The following is a 19,502-nucleotide window of genomic DNA, read 5'->3' on the forward strand; positions in this document are numbered from 1 at the left end:
ATCGAACCTGGGATCCTGGAGCTGTGAAGCATTGATGCTAACCACCATGCTACCGTGAGGCCCCCATGGAGGGAATTTCGAACAAAGCTGAGAATATCAAAATTGACATATTGGGGTGGCATGGTGGCACAGTGGTTAGCACTGCTGCCTATGGCGCTGCGGACCCAGGTTCGATCCGGGCCCTGGGTCACTGCCTGTGTGCAGTTTGCACACTTTCCCCATGTCTGCATGTCAACCGAAAAGATATGCAGGGTAGCTGGATTGGCCATGTTAAATTGCCCCTTCATTGGAAAGAAAATAATTGGGTACAAAATAATTGGAAACAAAAATTAGAAAAAGAAAATTGGCATATTGCTTACCAAGGAGCTAATGTAGCTCAGCGCAGGCACAAGGGTGATGGGTGAAGGAGACTGCTTGCTACGTGCTTTCGTTGTCTTTTGGTTCCCAGATGTCAGAATAATCACACTTTAAGCTTGGAAAGATAAGAGCTCTTTATGTTTAATCTTTGCTACGCTGTCATGTACAACAGGACTAGTTTGGACTGCTCCTATTACAAATTCCATGCATCTCTCCTGAAGCTGTGAAAAGTGGACCCCTTATTTATTTGCTCTATATTTATAGATAATACAACAAATTTATAACAGAATAGATACTATGATTTAGAATATAGATAACTGAGTTTGCATGACCTCAAGATCATGTGGAAGCTGACTGGAGCTTTCGGAGGGTTTCCAGGTGAGGCAAATGAAAATCAAGTGTGACATCAAATGTTTACATTCATAGTCCAAATGGTCCAGATTGCTCACTTTCAGTTTGTTAAGATGAATTACAACTCATTGAAAATGAACACAGCAAACAATATCTCAATTCATAGAATCCCTACAGTATAGAAGGAGGTCATTTGGTCCTTCAAGTCTGCACCAACCCTCTGAAAGAACACCCTAGGACCACTTCCCTACCGTATCTCCACAATACCACCTAACCTGCACATTTTGGACACTAAGGGGCAATTTATCATGGCCAACCCACCTAAACTGCTCATCTTTGGACTGTGGGAGGAAACTGGAGCACCCAGAGGAAACCCAGGCAGACACAGGGAGAACGTGCAGACTCCGCACAGTGACCCAAGGTGGGGATTGAACCGGGTGCCTGGAGTTGGGAGGCAGAAGTGCTAACCACTGTGCCACCCAATGCCTGGACCACACTCTAGCCCCGTTTTGCACAGATAGCCACGACTAGTGCGCCAATGCGACAATCACCTCTTGCACTTGTATTTTGAACTTTGCGGTTGCGTTTTGAGGAGGGACGGCCTGCCTGTGGAGAGCCGTAGTGAGTCAGCCAGACAATGTCGGACGGGGGGTCGGAGAGTTCACCGCAGTCAGTGACAGTGGCTGATGTACAGCAGCTGGTCAAACAGAAAGATGCCATCGAGGCTCAGATCAAAGCTTACTTCGACATTTTGGAAGGGGTGAGTGTTGCAGGAGGTTTCGGTTGTACGGAGCACTGGGGAATCGAGATGCGTCCACTACAGGCGATGAGGCAGCAGCGCTAGTGCTGGGGTTTGGGGCAGCAGTGCCAGTGCTGGGGTTTGGGGCAGTGCCAGTGCTGGGGTTTGGGGCAGCAGTGCCAGTGCTGGGGTTTGGGGCAGCAGTGCCAGTGTTGGGGTTTGGGGCAGCAGTGCCAGTGTTGGGGTTTGGGGCAGCAGTGCTGGGGTTGGGGGCAGCAGCGCCAGTGCTGGGGTTTGGGGCAGCCCCAGTGCTGGGGTTTGGGGCAGCAGCGCCAGTGCTGGGGTTTGGTGCAGCAGTGCCAGTGCTGGGATTTGGGGCAGCAGTGCCAGTGCTGGGATTTGGGGCAGTGCCAGTGCTGGGGTTTGGGGCAGCAGTGCCAGTGCTGGGGTTGGGGGCAGCAATGCCACTGCTGGGGTTTGGGGCAGTGTCAGTGCTGGGGTTGGGGGCAGCAGTGCCAGTGCTGGGGTTTGGGGCAGTGCCAGTGCTGGGGTTTGGGGCAGCAGTGCCAGTGCTGGGGTTTGGGGCAGTACCAGTGCTGGGGTTTGGGGCAGCAGTGCCAGTGATGGGGTTTGGGGCAGTGCCAGTGCTGGGGTTTGGGGCAGTGCCAGTGCTGGGGTTTGGGGCAGCAGTGCCAGTGCTGGGGTTGGGGATAGCAGTGCCAGTGCTGGGGTTTGGGGCAGCCCCAGTGCTGGGGTTTGGGGCAGCAGTGTCAGTGCTGGGGTTTGGGGCAGTGCCAGTGCTGGGGTTTGGGGCAGCAGTGCCAGTGCTGGGGTTTGGGGCAGTGCCAGTGCTGGGGTTTGGGGCAGCAGTGTCAGTGCTGGGGTTTGGGGCAGCGGCAGTGCTGGGGTTGGGGCAGCAGTGCCAGTGCTGGGGTTTGGGGCAGGGCAGTGCTGGGGTTTGGGGCAGCAGTGCCAGTGCTGGGGTTGGGGGCAGCAGTGCCAGTGCTGGGGTTTGGGGCAGCAGTGCCAGTGCTGGGGTTTGGGGCAGGGCAGTGCTGGGGTTTGGGGCAGCATTGCCAGTGCTGGGGTTGGGGGCAGCAGTGCCAGTGCTGGGGTTTGGGGCAGCAGTGCCAGTGCTGGGGTTTGGGGCAGCAGTGCTGGGGTTGGGGGCAGCAGTGCCAGTGCTGGGGTTTGGGGCAGCAGCATCAGTGCTGGGGTTTGGGGCAGCAGTGCCAGTGCTGGGGTTTAGGGCAGCAGTGCCAGTGCTGGGGTTTGGGGCAGCAGTGCTGGGGTTGGGGGCAGCAGTGCCAGTGCTGGGGTTTGGGGCTGCAGCCTCAGTGCTGGGGTTTGGGGCAGCAGCATCAGTGCTGGGTTTTGGGGCAGCAGTGCCAGTGCTGGGGTTTGGGGCAGCAGCATCAGTGCTGGGGTTTGGGGCAGTGCCAGTGCTGGGGTTTGGGGGCAGTGCCAGTGCTGGGGTTTGGGGCAGCAGTGCCAGTGCTGGGGTTTGAGGCAGCAGCGCCAGTGCTGGGGTTTGGGGCAGCAGTGCCAGTGCTGGGGTTTGGGGCAGCAGCATCAGTGCTGGGGTTTGGGGAAACAGTGCCAGTGCTGGGGTTTGGGGCAGCAGCCCCAGTGCTGGGGTTTGGGGCAGCAGCGCCAGTGCTCGGGTTTGGGGCAGCAGCGCCAGTGCTCGGGTTTGGGGCAGCAGCGCCAGTGCTCGGGTTTGGGGCAGCAGCGCCAGTGCTGGGGTTTAGGGCAGCAGTGCCAGTGCTGGGGGTTGGGTCAGCAGTGCCAGTGCTGGGGTTTGGTGCAGCAGCGCCAGTGATGGGGTTTGGGGCAGTGCCAGTGCTGGGGTTTGGGGCAGTGCCAGTGCTGGGGTTTGGGGCAGCAGTGCCAGTGCTGGGGTTGGGGATAGCAGTGCCAGTGCTGGGGTTTGGGGCAGCCCCAGTGCTGGGGTTTGGGGCAGCAGTGTCAGTGCTGGGGTTTGGGGCAGCAGTGCTGGGGTTTGGGGAAACAGTGTCAGTGCTGGGGTTTGGGGCAGTGCCAGTGCTGGGGTTTGGGGCAGCAGTGCCAGTGCTGGGGTTTGGGGCAGTGCCAGTGCTGGGGTTTGGGGCAGCAGTGTCAGTGCTGGGGTTTGGGGCAGTGCCAGTGCTGGGGTTTGGGGCAGCAGTGTCAGTGCTGGGGTTTGGGGCAGGGCAGTGCTGGGGTTGGGGCAGCAGTGCCAGTGCTGGGGTTTGGGGCAGGGCAGTGCTGGGGTTTGGGGCAGCAGTGCCAGTGCTGGGGTTGGGGGCAGCAGTGCCAGTGCTGGGGTTTGGGGCAGCAGTGCCAGTGCTGGGGTTTGGGGCAGGGCAGTGCTGGGGTTTGGGGCAGCATTGCCAGTGCTGGGGTTGGGGGCAGCAGTGCCAGTGCTGGGGTTTGGGGCAGCAGTGCCAGTGCTGGGGTTTGGGGCAGCAGTGCTGGGGTTGGGGGCAGCAGTGCCAGTGCTGGGGTTTGGGGCAGCAGCATCAGTGCTGGGGTTTGGGGCAGCAGTGCCAGTGCTGGGGTTTGGGGCAGCAGTGCCAGTGCTGGGGTTTGGGGCAGCAGTGCTGGGGTTGGGGGCAGCAGTGCCAGTGCTGGGGTTTGGGGCAGCAGCATCAGTGCTGGGGTTTGGGGCAGCAGTGCCAGTGCTGGGGTTTAGGGCAGCAGTGCCAGTGCTGGGGTTTGGGGCAGCAGTGCTGGGGTTGGGGGCAGCAGTGCCAGTGCTGGGGTTTGGGGCTGCAGCCTCAGTGCTGGGGTTTGGGGCAGCAGCATCAGTGCTGGGTTTTGGGGCAGCAGTGCCAGTGCTGGGGTTTGGGGCAGCAGCATCAGTGCTGGGGTTTGGGGCAGTGCCAGTGCTGGGGTTTGGGGGCAGTGCCAGTGCTGGGGTTTGGGGCAGCAGTGCCAGTGCTGGGGTTTGAGGCAGCAGCGCCAGTGCTGGGGTTTGGGGCAGCAGTGCCAGTGCTGGGGTTTGGGGCAGCAGCATCAGTGCTGGGGTTTGGGGCAGCAGCGCCAGTGCTGGGGTTTGGGGCAGCAGTGCCAGTGCTGGGGTTTGGGGCAGCAGCCCCAGTGCTGGGGTTTGGGGCAGCAGCGCCAGTGCTCGGGTTTGGGGCAGCAGCGCCAGTGCTCGGGTTTGGGGCAGCAGCGCCAGTGCTCGGGTTTGGGGCAGCAGCGCCAGTGCTGGGGTTTAGGGCAGCAGTGCCAGTGCTGGGGGTTGGGTCAGCAGTGCCAGTGCTGGGGTTTGGTGCAGCAGCGCCAGTGCTGGGGTTTGGGGCAGCAGTGCCAGTGCTGGGGTTTGGGGGCAGCAGTGCCAGTGCTGGGGTTTGGGGCAGCAGTGCCAGTGCTGGGGTTGGGGGCAGCAGTGCCAGTGCTGGGATTTGGGGCAGCAGTGCCAGTGCTGGGGTTTGGGGCAGCAGCCCCAGTGCTGGGGTTTGGGGCAGCAGTGCTGGAGTTTGGGGCAGCAGTGCCAGTGCTGGGGTTTGGGGCAGCAGTGCTGGGGTTTGGGGCAGCAGTGCCAGTGCTGGGGTTTGGGGCAGCAGTGCTGGGGTTTGGGGCAGCAGTGCCAGTGCTGGGGTTTGGGGCAGCAGTGCCAGTGCTGGGGTTTGGGGCAGCAATTGTCTAAAGCGGCCTGTTTGTGTTTTACTCAAAAATAAGAGTTCTCAACCCAATAAACTTGGAAAAGCCGATAAGTCAAAAACAACCTCCAACTGAAGAGCAACAAAGAACTTTACTACATTGTGTTTTCAGGATTTTTAAAAAATGGTTCAATTCCCCTGCTTTATGGGAGAATGAGAGCTGCCTTTTTGTAGTTGCTTCAGTCATTTGCACAGTGTCAGACCAATGTTGTGTTGTTTTCCAAGTGTATAGTTAATCCAGCACAATGCATGTGGTACGGGGGAATCACGGGATATTCCTGAAGTAAACCGTGCTTGTGCGCATGAATTGCTGTTTGAGGAGTGAATGTGAGGCTGTCATTTTTTTCTTGCACAAAACTTAGTCAGAAGCTGAACAAATCATCAACAACATGCAAGTTAGTGAGCTACTGAGTAGTTAAGTGATCCCAAAAGTATGTATTTTCATGGTAGCAACATGAATGGAGGCTGGAAATATGATTGTCCACTTCAAAATTGAACTATTAGCATATATATACCAATTACATTTCTTAACTTTTCAAAACTCCTTATTCATATATTGAGATTAACTTCTAATTTCTGAAATAAAGATTGGGCAGAAAGCTTTTCAACCCATCACTGTACAAACCATGATTGGATGAACATGTGAGAATTTAAGTTCTAGACCCTTGCTAAGAAATAGTTCTGGAGAACGTAAGTGACTAATCCCTTTGAACCCAACAACTTGCATTCAAGGGATTTCAAAGATATAGCTGCCAAGGTGGTGAATGCATTGATTTTGTTCTTCCAAGATTACTTTGTTTCTCGAAGACTTCCCAAAGATTGGAAGGTTGCAAATATTAACCTGCCATTTAAGAAAAGCGAAAGAGAGAAAACGGATCTACTGCCCAGTTAGCCTAACATCGGTAGTGAAAAATATGTTAGAATCTGTTGTTATGGACGTGGTAAAAAGGCATATAGAAAATCTTAATCTGGTTAAACAGAGTTAACTTGGCACAGGGAAATTGTATTTGATAAATGAGGATGGGAATGTGGTGTATTTGGATTTTCAAAAAGCATTTGGTAGGTGTCACATGAAGTTATTGTATAAAATTAGAACTCATGGAGTTGGGAGATTGATGGGATAGATATATTACTATGGCTTGAGGATTGTCAAAGAACAAAAACAGTAAAAATAAATGAGAGGATTTTGTGTTGGCAGGTTGATAGGGTACCTTAATGATCAGTACATGGGCCTCAGCTATTTATTATCTATATTAATGATTTAGATTAGGGGATTGGGTGTAATGTATCTACGTTTGCTGATGATACAAGGTTAGGTGGGAAAGTAAGTGGTGAAGAGGATGGGAAGAGGCTTTTGGAGGGATAAAGACATGTTGGTTGAACGGAAAAAGGAACATGGCAGATGGAATACAATGTGGCTATGTGTGAATCTATCTACTTTGGGAGAAAAATAAAACAAGAATTTTTTTTTGGAAAGGTGAGAAGCTGTATTCAGAGGCACCTGGTGTTCTTGTAAATAAATCACAAAAAGTTAATATGCCAATGCAGTAAGCAACTAGGAAGGTAAATGGTATGTTAGATTTTATTACAAAAGGATTGGAGTATGAGAGCAAAGAGGCTTTACTACAATGAGACATGGTATTAGTGAGGTCACATCTGGAGTACCTTCTGTGTGCTGATTTGGTCTCCTTACCTAAAGAAGCACAGTAAGAAGTCTTACAACACCAGGTTAAAGTCCAACAGGTTTGTTTCAAACACGAGCTTTCGGAGCACGGCTCCTTCTTCAGGACCTGAAGAAGGAGCCGTGCTCCGAAAGCTCGTGTTTGAAACAAACCTGTTGGACTTTAACCTGGTGTTGTAAGACTTCTTACTGTGCTCACCCCAGTCCAACGCCGGCATCTCCACATCATGGCTACCTAAAGAAGGACATCCTTGCCCGAGAAGGAGTGCAACAAAGGCTCACTAGAATGCACAATCCCCTCAATGAGGAGAGGTTGAATAGTCTACGCAGATATTCCCTGACGTTTAGAAGAATGAGAGATGATCTAATTGAAACTTGTAAAGTTATAAAGTGGCTTGACGTGGTAAATGGTGAGAAGATGCTTCTGGCTGGGGAGACGAGGACATAATCTTAGAATAAGGGCTCGGTCATTTGGGACTGAGACGTGGATACATTTCTTCACTCGTAACCATGTGAATCTTTAGAATTCTCTACCTCAGAGAGCAATAGATGCTCAAGCCATTGAGTATAATCAAGGTCAATAAAGTTTGGGGTATTAAGGGATATGGGAATAGTGTGGAAAGGTGGAGTTCAGGTAACAATCAGCCATGATCTTGCTGAAGGGTGGAGCTGGCTCAAAGGGCCAAATGGTCTACCTCTGTTCTTATTTCTTAAGTTGTCTGTTCTAAGAGATTATGAAACCTGTCAAATTTTGGCACATTAAGAGAATAGTGCTCACATTTATCTAGTGTGATGACATAATGAAACATTGACAAACGGAACACATCCACTTTTCAACATACCAAAGCCACTAATTTACGTCTATGACGTAAATTCCTGATTCAGGCACACAATTTAAATACATCATCTTACATCATTTGGTGTAAGGAAGACATTTGTTGCTCAAATCATTGAATTCTTTGGGTGCAATTCTCCGCTCCCCACGCCGGGTGGGAGAATCGAGGGAGGGCCGGGCGACTCACGACACGCCCCCCTGGCGCCCCCCGCGATTCTCCCACCCCCCGCTCGGATGAATCGCCGCTCGCCGTTTTTCACGGCGACTGGCGATTCTCCGACCCGGATGGGCTGAGCGGCCTGCCGTTTGCGACCGGTTCACGACGGCGGCAACCACACCTGGTCGCTGCCGTCGTGAACATGGCGCCAAAAGCTGGTTTGAATACTGAAAGACCTACTGGACACAAGTATCCTAGAGAAAGGGAACTGTAGCGACTTGTATGACCGACTGGTAGATAGGGACGACACCGTACTGGACGCAACAAGAAGGAAATGGGAGGATGACCTGGGGATGGAGATAGGGTGGGGACTCTGGAGCAAAGCACTACATAGGGTCAACTCCACCTCCACGTGCGCAAGGCTCAGCCTGACGCAACTAAAAGTGGTACATAGAGCCCACCTAACAAGAAACCGTATGAGTAGGTTCTTCCCGGAGGTGGAGGACAGATGTGAACGGTGCCTAAGAGGCCCGGCCAACCACGGCCACATGTTCTGGTCTTGCCCCAGACTTGTGGAGTACTGGACAGCCTTCTTCGAGGCTATGTCCAAAGTGGTGGGTGTGAGGGTGGAGCCATGCCCGATAGTGGCGGTCTTCGGGGTTTCAGACCAGCCAGATCTATTCCTGGGGAGGAGGGCGGACGCCCTTGCCTTTGCCTCCCTGATCGCCCGCCGTAGAATCCTGGTTGGCTGGCGGTCAGCAGCACCGCCCAGAGCTGCAGACTGGCTGTCCGACCTCTCGGAATATCTCCAAATGGAGAAAATCAAATTCGCCATCCGAGGGTCGGACGACGGCTTCCACAGAACGTGGGAACCATTCATGCAATTGTTCCGGGACCTGTTTGTGGCCAACGTACAAGAGGAAGAATAGTCGGGTGGCCAAGAATCAGGGGAAAATGGACGGGAATCGGGGGAAGGTAGCCATGGGGGGGGGGGGGTTTTACGGGTTCATTATGGAGGTTTGATGGCAAACTAAGGCCCAAAACCAAACTCTAAATAAATGCCAATAAACATGTGCCTCGGCCATATTGGGGAATGTTAAATATGTATGCCGGCTGAAGGGGGGAGGCCACAGTTAGTATTACGAAGATGCTTACCTGTAAATATATATTGTAATTTTTGCGTGTTCTTTTTTATTTTTTTTTATTTGTTTATTTATTTATTTATTTTTTCTCTTCTCTCTCTCTAACAATTTGTGATTTGTTCAATATAAAACATGAAAACTGAATAAAAAACATTTATTAAAAAAAAGCTGGTTTGAAGCTTGTGGGGGGCAGAGAGGGGAGTGAGCACCACGGCTGTGCTCGGGAGACGACTGGCCCCCGATCGGTGCCCACCGATCGTCGGGCCGGCGTCTCAAGGGGACGCACTCTTTCCCCTCTGCAGCCCCGCAAGATCAAGCAGCCACGTCTTGCGGGGCAGCGGAGGGGAAGACGGCAACCGCGGATGCACGGGTTTGAGCCGGCCAACTTGCGCATGCGCGGCTGACGTCACTTCGGCGCGCCGGCCGCGTCATTCTCGGCAGCCGAGAGTTACGGAGGGCCGCTCCTAGCCCCCCGGGTGCGGGTGAATAAGGTGAGAGGAGCGGCCTCCGAGGCCGTCGTGAAACTCTGCCAAGTTCACGACGGCCGTCCCAATTTTTCACGGGAGCAGAGAATTCCGCCCATTATTTATTCAGTGGCATGGTGAATAAATATTAAAGCCATGAGAAACTGTTTCAAGAGTATCTCTCACATTAGCATATATTAGAATTACATTATGAAATCATAGAATGATGCAGCATGAAAAGAGGTAATTTGGCCAATTAAGCCAATGCCAGCCCTTGTGAAAGGGCTATCCAATTAATCCCACTCCCCTCTTTATGCCCAAGATCTCTGTGTTTTTTCCCCATTGATTATTTATTTAGATATTAAGTATTTATCCACTTGCCTTTTGAATGGTATTATTATTGGGGCAGCAGGGTAGCATAAGTGGATAGCATTGTGGCTTCAAAGCGCCAGGGTCCCAGGTTCGATTCCCTGCTGGGTCACTGTCTGTGCGGAGTCTGCACGTTCTCTCTGTGTCCGCGTGGGTTTCCTACGGGTGCTCCGGTTTACTCCCACAGTCCGAAGACGTGCAGGTTAGGTGGATTGGCCATGATAAATTGCCCATAGTGTCCAAAATTGCCCTTAGTGTTGGGTGGGGTTACTGGGTTATGGGGATGGTGTGGACCTTGGGTGGGGTGCTCTTTCCAAGAGCCGGTGCAGACTCAATGGGCCGAATGGTCTCCTTCTGCACTGTAAATTCTATGAAGGGTTATTGGGTTACGGGGATAGGGTGGAAGTGAGGGCTTGAGTGGGTCGGTGGAGACTCGATGGGCCGAATGGCCTCCTTCTGCACTGGATGTTCTACTGAATCTGCTTCCAACAACCACACTTTCAGGCAGTGCATTTCCGATCATCATAACTCATTACAAAAGTCCTTGTATCTGCTTTGGCTCTTGTCAATCACCTTTAAACTTGGCAGTAAATTATATAAATAGGCATTAAGGCTGGGCACAGATTAGGAGCAAAACCAACCAAAAATGATTGTTTTCAAGTAATATAAGACCATAAGACATAGGAGTGGAAGTAAGGCCATTCGGCCCATCGAGTCCACTCCGCCATTCAATCATGGCTGATGGGCATTTCAACTCCACCTACCAGCATTCTCCCCGTAGCCCTTAATTCCTCGCGACATCAAGAATTTATCTATCTCTGCCTTGAAGCCATTTAGCGTCCCGGCCTCCACTGCACTCCGCGGCAATGAATTCCACAGGCCCACCACTCTCTGGCTGAAGAAATGTCTCCGCATTTCTGTTCTGAATTTACCCCCTCTAATTCTAAGGCTGTGCCCACGGGTCCTCGTCTCCTCGCCTAACAGAAACAGTTTCTTTGCGTCCACCCTATCTAAGCCATGTATTATCTTGTAAGTTTCTATTAGATCTCCCCTTAACCTTCTAAACTCCAATGAATACAATCCCAGGATCCTCAGCCGTTCATCATATGTTAGACCCGCCATTCCAGGGATCATCCGTGTGAATCTCCGCTGGACACGCTCCAGTGCCAGTATGTCCTTCCTGAGATGTGGGGCCCAAAACTGGACACAGTACTCCAAATGGGGCCTAACCAGAGCCTTATAAAGGCTCAGTAGCACATCGCTGCTTTTATATTCCAACCCTCTTGAGATAAATGACAACATTGCATTCGCTTTCTTAATCACAGATTCAACCTGCATGTTTACCTTTAGGGAATCCTCGACTAGCACTCCCAGATCCCTTTGTACTTTGGCATTATGAATTTTCTCACCGTTTAGAAAGTAGTCTATGCTTGGATTCTTTTTTCCAAAGTGCAAGACCTCACATTTTCTCACGTTGAATTGCATCAGCCATTTCCTGCACCACTCTCCCAAACTGTCTAGATCCTTCTGCAGCCTCCCCACTTCCTCAGCACTACCTGCCTGACCACCTAACTTCGTATCATCGGCAAACTTCGCTAGAATGCCCCCCAGTCCCTTCATCCAGATCATTAATATATATGGTGAACAGCTGCGGCCCCAACACTGAACCCTGTGGGACACCGCTGGTCACCGGCTGCCATTCCGGTGTATATATTGTATTTTAACACTAATCATAGATGTTGAACTTTTGACTTTCAGCAAAACAAAGCTGGGATGGAAGAACCTTTAGTTGATATTGAAGGATATCCACGAACAGATATTAATGTTTATGAAGTTCGAACAGCCCGACATAATATCATTTGTAAGTAATATTGAAACATTTTTAAAATGTTGCAATTTACTAAAAGGAAAGAATTGTTGCTTTAAGCTATCAAATGTTAACATTTTCAGTGCAATTAGAAAAATGAGTATCTGGAGCCTGATAATTCGATGAGTACATTACTCTAATTCAAATTAAACCCATTACTGTCATTCAGATTTGACAACCTCAGGTAGATGTTTTTTTGGTGCAGAACCGGGGCTTCTAAATGAGTTTCTTAAGATGGGCAAATGCTTTGTCTTTTTTTTAATTTGGAGTACCCAATTAATTTTTTCAATTAAGGGGCAATTTATTGTGTGGCCAATCCACCTACTCTACATGTCTTTGGGTTGTGGGGGCGAAACCCATGCAAACACGGGGAGAATGTGCAAACTCCACATGGACAATGACCCAGAGCCGGGATCAAATCTGGAACCTCGCCGCCATGAGGCAGCAGTGCTAACCACTGCGCCTCCGTGCTGCCCTGGCCAAATGCTTTGTCATGGGTAAGAGTGAAACAATGTCCTTCTTCAAAGTATTCTCTTGGAATATATATATGATGAATTGATATTGGCAATGAAAAAGCCATAGCCATCTCTGTCTCTTTGAAAGAGAGGAGGGACTAGATTCTCCGGTCCCCCGGCCACGTGTTTCTTGATGCTGTTCATTGGAGGAATGACTCTCTACTCCTGCCGCTTGCCAATGGAATTTCTCATTGAAGCCACCCCACGCTGCCGGGAACAGTGAATCCCAGTGGCCGGAGAATTCCGGCCAAGATTTAGAAGGCACTGAAAAGGGATAAAATTACAGACTTTGTAAGATTTCTATTTTGTCATATTTTCAAGTTGAGAGATAATTGTGTTTAAAAGTGGAGTCATTTTGAAACTCTGCGCCATAGCAAATCGCCTCACCTTATAGAAAAGTTTCTGATCCTTGTTTCATGGTACACATGAAATTGAGTAAGGAAATTCCAGGCAAGCTTACAACTCTGACATTTACATCAGGTATGGCAGGTTTTGCTGTGACCTATCATTTCACTAACCTTATTGTAAATATACCGTGGATGTTTCCTGTTTTCATAAGGTCTACAAAATGATCATAAAGCCTTGATGGAACAAATTGAAGAAGCACTCCATCAGCTGCATGAACATGACAGGGAAAAGCATAGACTGGATGAGGCAGAAGCGCATCAAGAAGTAATGGAGCAGGAGAACAGTGTACCATCTGCTTTCGCCAAAATAGACACCGTTAGTCCAGGTTCACCTGCCAATACTTCAGTGAGTACAGAGAAATTTCCATGTACCCAAAATTATGTCTAAAATGTATAATAAATGAAATACCGTAAACCATATTATTTTCTATGATAAAATTTTTCTCAGTAACAAATGAATATCAAAGATGTTGCTTGTTATATTTAAATGAAAAAAAATCACTGGCGTATTTGTTCTTTCAAGCATTCCTTAGTATTGTGGGGAGCAGTATAAAGCAAATAAGTTCATTTAGTGACTTAGTGCAGCCATTAACTGATATCCCATCATTTCAGTTGAGAACAATCTATATCTGAGATTATAATACTTTATAATGTTATGCAGGGATGTTCCTAAAATCCATAAAGTTAATGATTAAGTTGTCTTTGGGTCCATGAGGAGGTTAAGGTCATAAAGGGCTTTTTAACTTGCAGGTATTGAGGAACTGGAGCCAGTATAGTGGAACTACTGTGGAATAGAATACAGGCAGCTGGCTTTTGCATGGATTGAAGTTTTTATAGTCTGGAGGCTGGCCAGTTGAGTATTAGAATACTGAAGTCTAGAGGTGGTAAAGGCATTGATGAGAGGCTCAGCACTAGATTGAGACAGGAATGGAGGTGAGTGGTGTTACTGAGGTTGAAGCCTTTGTGACGTAGTGAATATGAGCTCAGAAGATCAGAAGAACTATAACTAAGCTGAAAGCTAGAAAGTGATGGAGTGATAAGAACATAAGAACTAGGAGCAGGAGTAGGCCATCTGGCCCCTCGAGCCTGCTCCGCCATTCAATTAGATCATGGCTGATCTTTTGTGGACTCAGCTCCACTTTCCGGCCCGAACACCATAACCCTTAATCCCTTTATTCTTCAAAAAACTATCTATCTTTACCTTAAAAATATGTAATGAAGGAGCCTCAACTGCTTCACTGGGCAAGGAATTCCATAGATTCACAACCCTTTGGGTGAAGAAGTTCCTCCTAAACTCAGTCCTAAATCTACTTCCCCTTATTTTGAGGCTATGCCCCCTAGTTCTGCTGTCACCCGCCAGTGGAAACAACCTGCCCGCATCTATCCTATCTATTCCCTTCATAATTTTAAATGTTTCTATAAGATCCCCCCTCATCCTTCTAAATTCCAACGAGTACAGTCCCAGTCTACTCAACCTCTCCTCATAATCCAACCCCTTCAGCTCTGGGATTAACCTAGTGAATCTCCTCTGCACACCCTCCAGCGCCAGTACGTCCTTTCTCAAGTAAGGAGACCAAAACTGAACACAATACTCCAGGTGTGGCCGCACTAACACCTTATACAATTGCAACATAACCTCCCGAGTCTTAAACTCCATCCCTCTAGAAATGAAGGACAAAATTCCATTTGCCTTCTTAATCACCTGTTGCACTTGTAAACCAACCTTCTGTGACTCATGCACTAGCACACCCAAGTCTCTCTGAACAGCGGCATGCTTTAATATTTTATCGTTTAAATAATAATCCCGTTTGCTGTTATTCCTACCAAAATGGATAACCTCACATTTGTCAACATTGTATTCCATCTGCCAGACCTGAGCCCATTCACTTAACCTATCCAAATCCCTCTGCAGACTTCCAGTATCCTCTGCACTTTTCGCTTTACCACTCATCTTAGTGTCATCTGCAAACTTGGACACATTGCCCTTGGTCCCCAACTCCAAATCATCAATGTAAATTGTGAACAATTGTGGGCCCAACACGGATCCCTGAGGGACACCACTAGCTACTGATTGCCAACCAGAGAAACACCCATTTATCCCAACTCTTTGCTTTCTATTAATTAACCAATCCTCTATCCATGCTACTACTTTACCCTTAATGCCATGCATCTTTATCTTATGCAGCAACCTTTTGTGTGGCACCTTGTCAAAGGCTTTCTGGAAATCCAGATATACCACATCCATCGGCTCCCCGTTATCTACTGCACTGGTAATGTCCTCAAAAAATTCCACTAAATTAGTTAGGCATGACCTGCCTTTTACGAACCCATGCTGCGTCTGCCCAATGGGACAATTTCTATCCAGATGCCTCGCAATTTCTTCCTTGATGATAGATTCCAGCATCTTCCCTATTACCGAAGTTAAACTCACTAGCCTATAATTTCCTGCTTTCTGCCTACCTCCTTTTTTAAACAGTGGCGTCACGTTTGCTAATTTCCAATCCACCGGGACCACCCCAGAGTCTAGTGAATTTCGGTAAATTATCACTAGTGCATCTGCAATTTCCCTAGCCATCTCTTTTAGCACTCTGGGATGCATTCCATCAGGGCCAGGAGACTTGTCTACCTTTAGCCCCATTAGCTTGCCCATCACTCCCTCCTTAGTGATAACAATCCTCTCAAGGTCCTCACCTGTCCTAGCCTCATTCCTATCAGTCGCTGGCATGTTATTTGTGTCTTCCACTGTGAAGACCGACCCAAAAAACCTGTTCAGTTCCTCAGCCATTTCCTCATTTCCCATTATTAAAACTCCCTTCTCATCTTCTGAAGGACCAATATTTACCTTAGCCACTCTTTTTTGTCTTATATATTTGTAAAAACTTTTACTGTCTGTTTTTATATTCTGAGCAAGTTTACTCTCATACTCTATCTTACTCTTCTTTATAGCTTTTTTAGTAGCTTTCTGTTGCCCCCTAAAGATTTCCCAGTCCTCTAATCTCCCAGCAATCTTTGCCACTTTATATGCTTTTTCCTTCAATTTGATACTCTCCCTTATTTCCTTAGATATCCACGGTCGATTTTCCCTCTTTCTTCCGTCCTTCCTTTTTGTTGGTATAAACCTTTGCTGAGCACTGCGAAAAATCGCTTGGAAGGTTCTCCACTGTTCCTCAACTGTTCCACCATAAAGTCTTAGCTCCCAGTCTACCTTAGCTAGTTCTTCTCTCATCCCCTTGTAATCTCCTTTGTTTAAACACAAAACACTAGTATTTGATTTTACTTTCTCACCCTCCATCTGTATTTTAAATTCCACCATATTGTGATCGCTCCTTCCAAGAGGATCCCTAACTATGAGATCATGAATCAATCCTGTCTCATTACACAGGACAAGATCTAGGACCGCTTGTTCCCTCGTAGGTTCCATTACATACTGTTCTAGGAAACTATCGCGGATACATTCTATAAACTCCTCCTCACGGTTGCCTTGACCGACCTGGTTAAACCAATCGACATGTAGATTAAAATCCCCCATGATAACTGCTGTACCATTTCTACATGCATCAGTTATTTCTTTGTTTATTGCCTGCCCCACCATCTCGTTACTATTTGGTGGCCGATAGACTACTCCTATCAGTGACTTTTTCGCCTTACTATTCCTGATTTCCACCCAAATGGATTCAACCTTATCCTCCATAGCACCGATGTCATCCCTTACTATTGCTCAGATGTCATCCTTAAATAACAGAGCAACACCACCTCCCTTACCATCCACTCTGTCCTTCCGAATAGTTTGATACCCTCGGATATTTAACTCCCAGTCGTGACCATCCTTTAACCATGTTTCAGTAATGGCCACTAAATCATAGTCATTTACGATGATTTGTGCCACCAACTCATTTACTTTATTCCGAATACTACGAGCATTCAGGTAAAGTACACTTATGTTGTTTTTTTTACCTCTGTTTTGAATCTTAACATCTCCAGTTTTATTCCTTTTGTTATTACTGGGCCTATTCACTGTGCTCCCCTCAGTCACTGTACCTTGTACTGTCGCCCTTATGGATTTCTGACTATGTCTTCTCTGCCTTGCACTTTTCCCCTTACTTCCTTTTGTTTCTGTCCCTGTTTTACTACCTTCCAACTTCCAGCATTGGTTCCCATCCCCCTGCCACATTAGTTTAAACCCTCCCCAACAGCTCTAGAAAACACCCCCCCTAGGACATCGGTTCCAGTCCTGCCCAAGTGCAGACCGTCCGGTTTGTACTGGTCCCACCTCCCCCAGAACCGGTCCCAATGCCCCAGGAATTTGAATCCCTCCCTCTTGCACCATCTCTCGAGCCACGCATTCATCCTATCTATCCTGACATTCCTACTCTGACTAGCTCGTGGCACTGGTAGCAATCCTGAGATTACTACCTTTGAGGTCCTACTTTTTAGTATAACTCCTAACTCCCTGAATTCCTCTTGTAGGACCTCATCCCGTTTTTTACCTATATCGTTGGTGCCTATGTGCACCACGACAGCTGGCTGTTCACCCTCCCCCCCCAGAATGTCCTGCAGCCGCTCCGAGACATCCTTGACCCTTGCACCAGGGAGGCAACATACCATCCTGGAGTCTCGATTGCGTCCACAGAACCGCCTGTCTATTCCCCTTACGATCGAGTCCCCTATCACTATAGCCCTGCCATTTTTCTTCCTGCCCTGCTGTGCAGCAGAGCCAGCCACGGTGCCATGAACCTGGCTGCTGCTGCCTTCCCCTGGTGAGCCATCTTCCTCAACAGTATCCAAAGCGGTATATCTGTTTTGCAGGGAGATGACCGCAGGGGACACCTGTACTGCCTTCCTACTCTTGCTCTTTCTTTTGGTCACCCATTTTCTATCTCCCTCAGTAACCTTCACCTGCGGTGTGACCAACTCGCTAAACGTGCTATCCACGACCTCCTCAGCATCGCGGATGCTCCAAAGTGAGTCCATCCGCAGCTCCAGAGCCGTCAAGCGGTCTAACAAGAGCTGCAACTGAACACACTTCTTGCACGTGAAGGAGCCAGGGACCGTGGACGTGTCCCTGAGCTCCCACATCGCACACGAGGAGCATGACACGGGTCTGGGATCTCCTGCCATGTTTTAAACCCTAGGTAAACTTAAACAACTAGAATTTCAAAATAAAAATAAATAAATTAGACAATGAAAAGAAAAAGAGAGACTACTTACCAGTCACTTACCAGGGTTAAAAAGCACCTCCTCACACTCTGCACCGAATTACTTCACTGCACCAAATTACCAAGTTTCAATCTCCCACTCTGTATGAGTCTCACTCCGGATGTGTCTCCTGGAAAAGTGCTTCCAAGTGATGTTGGAATAGGATGATGTAATTGCAGAGAGGACAGGATAAAGGACAGAGGATGGCAATTGTGACTTTAATTAAGGCTGTTTCAGTGTTGCATTGGGGCAGAAACATTTTGGGTGAGACTTAAATATGCAAGATAGGGAATTGCTGCAGACTTGGGAGGTGACAGGAAATTAAGATCTTTGAAGCAAAGAGGGATATTAGAGTTGGAGAAGAAATTAAATGACACTATACCATATGGTTATCCAGCACATCGTGTGGCTGGAACAGAAAATAGGTTTAACATCACTGGTGGGTTAACAGTTCATCCTTAATTAAATTGAAGTCGTTTTGAGATAGTAAATGAGGTTGAGAGGCACAGAGTTGAACTCCATTTACAAGTGCATTACCACACAAATATTTTGTTTATGGACAAATACTGATTGGAAAATAAGTTGCAATGGTGTTTGAGGAAGAAGGCAATTTTACACATATACACTCTTTCTCTTCTAGGGTTTGCAGGTTGGTGATGAAATTATAGAATTTGGTTCTGTAAATACACGAAACTTTCAAAACATGCAAAATATTGCCACAGTGGTTCAGCGGAGCGAAGGGGTGAGTGCCTGGATCACTTGCTTTTTTGATCACATTTGACCATATTCTGAAAATAATTTAAAATGTTTTAAATGATTTTTTCTTGAACCTAAATACGTTTCAGATTCAATAAGAAGCTTTAGATTTCAGCACAGCTGTTATAATGTTAATATTGCCAATGCCCTTGTAATTTTCAAAAGAAATGTAAATGCAGTCTGTCACAAATTTATTCCAAGTATAGTCCATTTGAGCATTATGTTCTCTATGAATGTTTGCATGAGCTTGCATGGTTGTCTGGGTGCAGGAAAGGGACAGGCATGTAACAGCTCTCTATATTCAACCAGCACCACTTTTACCCAGCTGCTGGGAAGTGCTTTCAGTAGGTATTGATTTGATCTCTAATTCACATGTCTCCTGTTCTAATGCAAAGTGCCACTATGACAATTCCTCCTCCTCTTCTCCCTGGCAAGATTGGAAACTTGTCAAAGAGAAATGTGGTTACAGATCAAGGTGTTATGAAAGCGTAAGAGAAAATAGAGACTACTTATGATACTTATGAGATCTAGAATGAGGGCTTGTAGATATGATAGACATGAGGGGCTGGTTTAGCACACAGGGCTAACTAACTGGCTTTTAAAGCAGACCAATGCAGGCCCGCAGCATGGTTCAATTCCCGTACCAGCCTCCCTGAACAGACGCCGGAATGTGGCGACTAGGGGCTTTTCACAGTAACTTCATTTGAAGCCTACTTGTGACAATAAGCGAGCTTCATTTCATTTTTCATAAAGGGATATAGGAGTAGGTGATGACAAATTATCTGCTTCTGTGGAGGATAAATGGTTGTGCTGAATGGTCTGCTTCCTTTTGTAATTTAATGTTCCTACTGAATGCCACCTCAAAGAAGGTAGGAAATAAATTTAGCAGAAATATTAAATTGTTTTATTCATGTATTTTTATTCTTTCAAGGGATGTGGATGACAGTGGCTAGGCCAGCATTTATTGCCTATAACTATTTTCCCTTGAGAAGGTGACTGTGTGGCACTGCTTTGAAACG

The 19,502-nt window shown here is 48.0% G+C and overlaps 1 protein-coding gene across 2 annotated transcripts in view; it reads left to right on the forward strand.

The window, feature by feature from the left end:
* Positions 1–1,284: 1,284 nt before the first annotated feature.
* psmd9 (proteasome 26S subunit, non-ATPase 9) overlaps positions 1,285–19,502 on the forward strand; it is a 31,780-nt gene continuing 13,562 nt past the window's right edge. For both annotated transcript variants that reach the window (XM_038789727.1, XM_038789738.1), the window contains exons 1-4: positions 1,285–1,468; positions 11,501–11,603; positions 12,684–12,877; positions 18,368–18,469. In XM_038789727.1, the coding sequence (XP_038645655.1) occupies positions 1,346–1,468; positions 11,501–11,603; positions 12,684–12,877; positions 18,368–18,469 (522 nt within the window). In that variant the 5' untranslated portion in view covers positions 1,285–1,345. The remainder of the gene's footprint in view (positions 1,469–11,500; positions 11,604–12,683; positions 12,878–18,367; positions 18,470–19,502) is intronic.

The sequence above is a fragment of the Scyliorhinus canicula genome, chromosome 1 (assembly GCF_902713615.1).
Source record: "Scyliorhinus canicula chromosome 1, sScyCan1.1, whole genome shotgun sequence".
Taxonomy (NCBI): domain Eukaryota; kingdom Metazoa; phylum Chordata; class Chondrichthyes; order Carcharhiniformes; family Scyliorhinidae; genus Scyliorhinus; species Scyliorhinus canicula.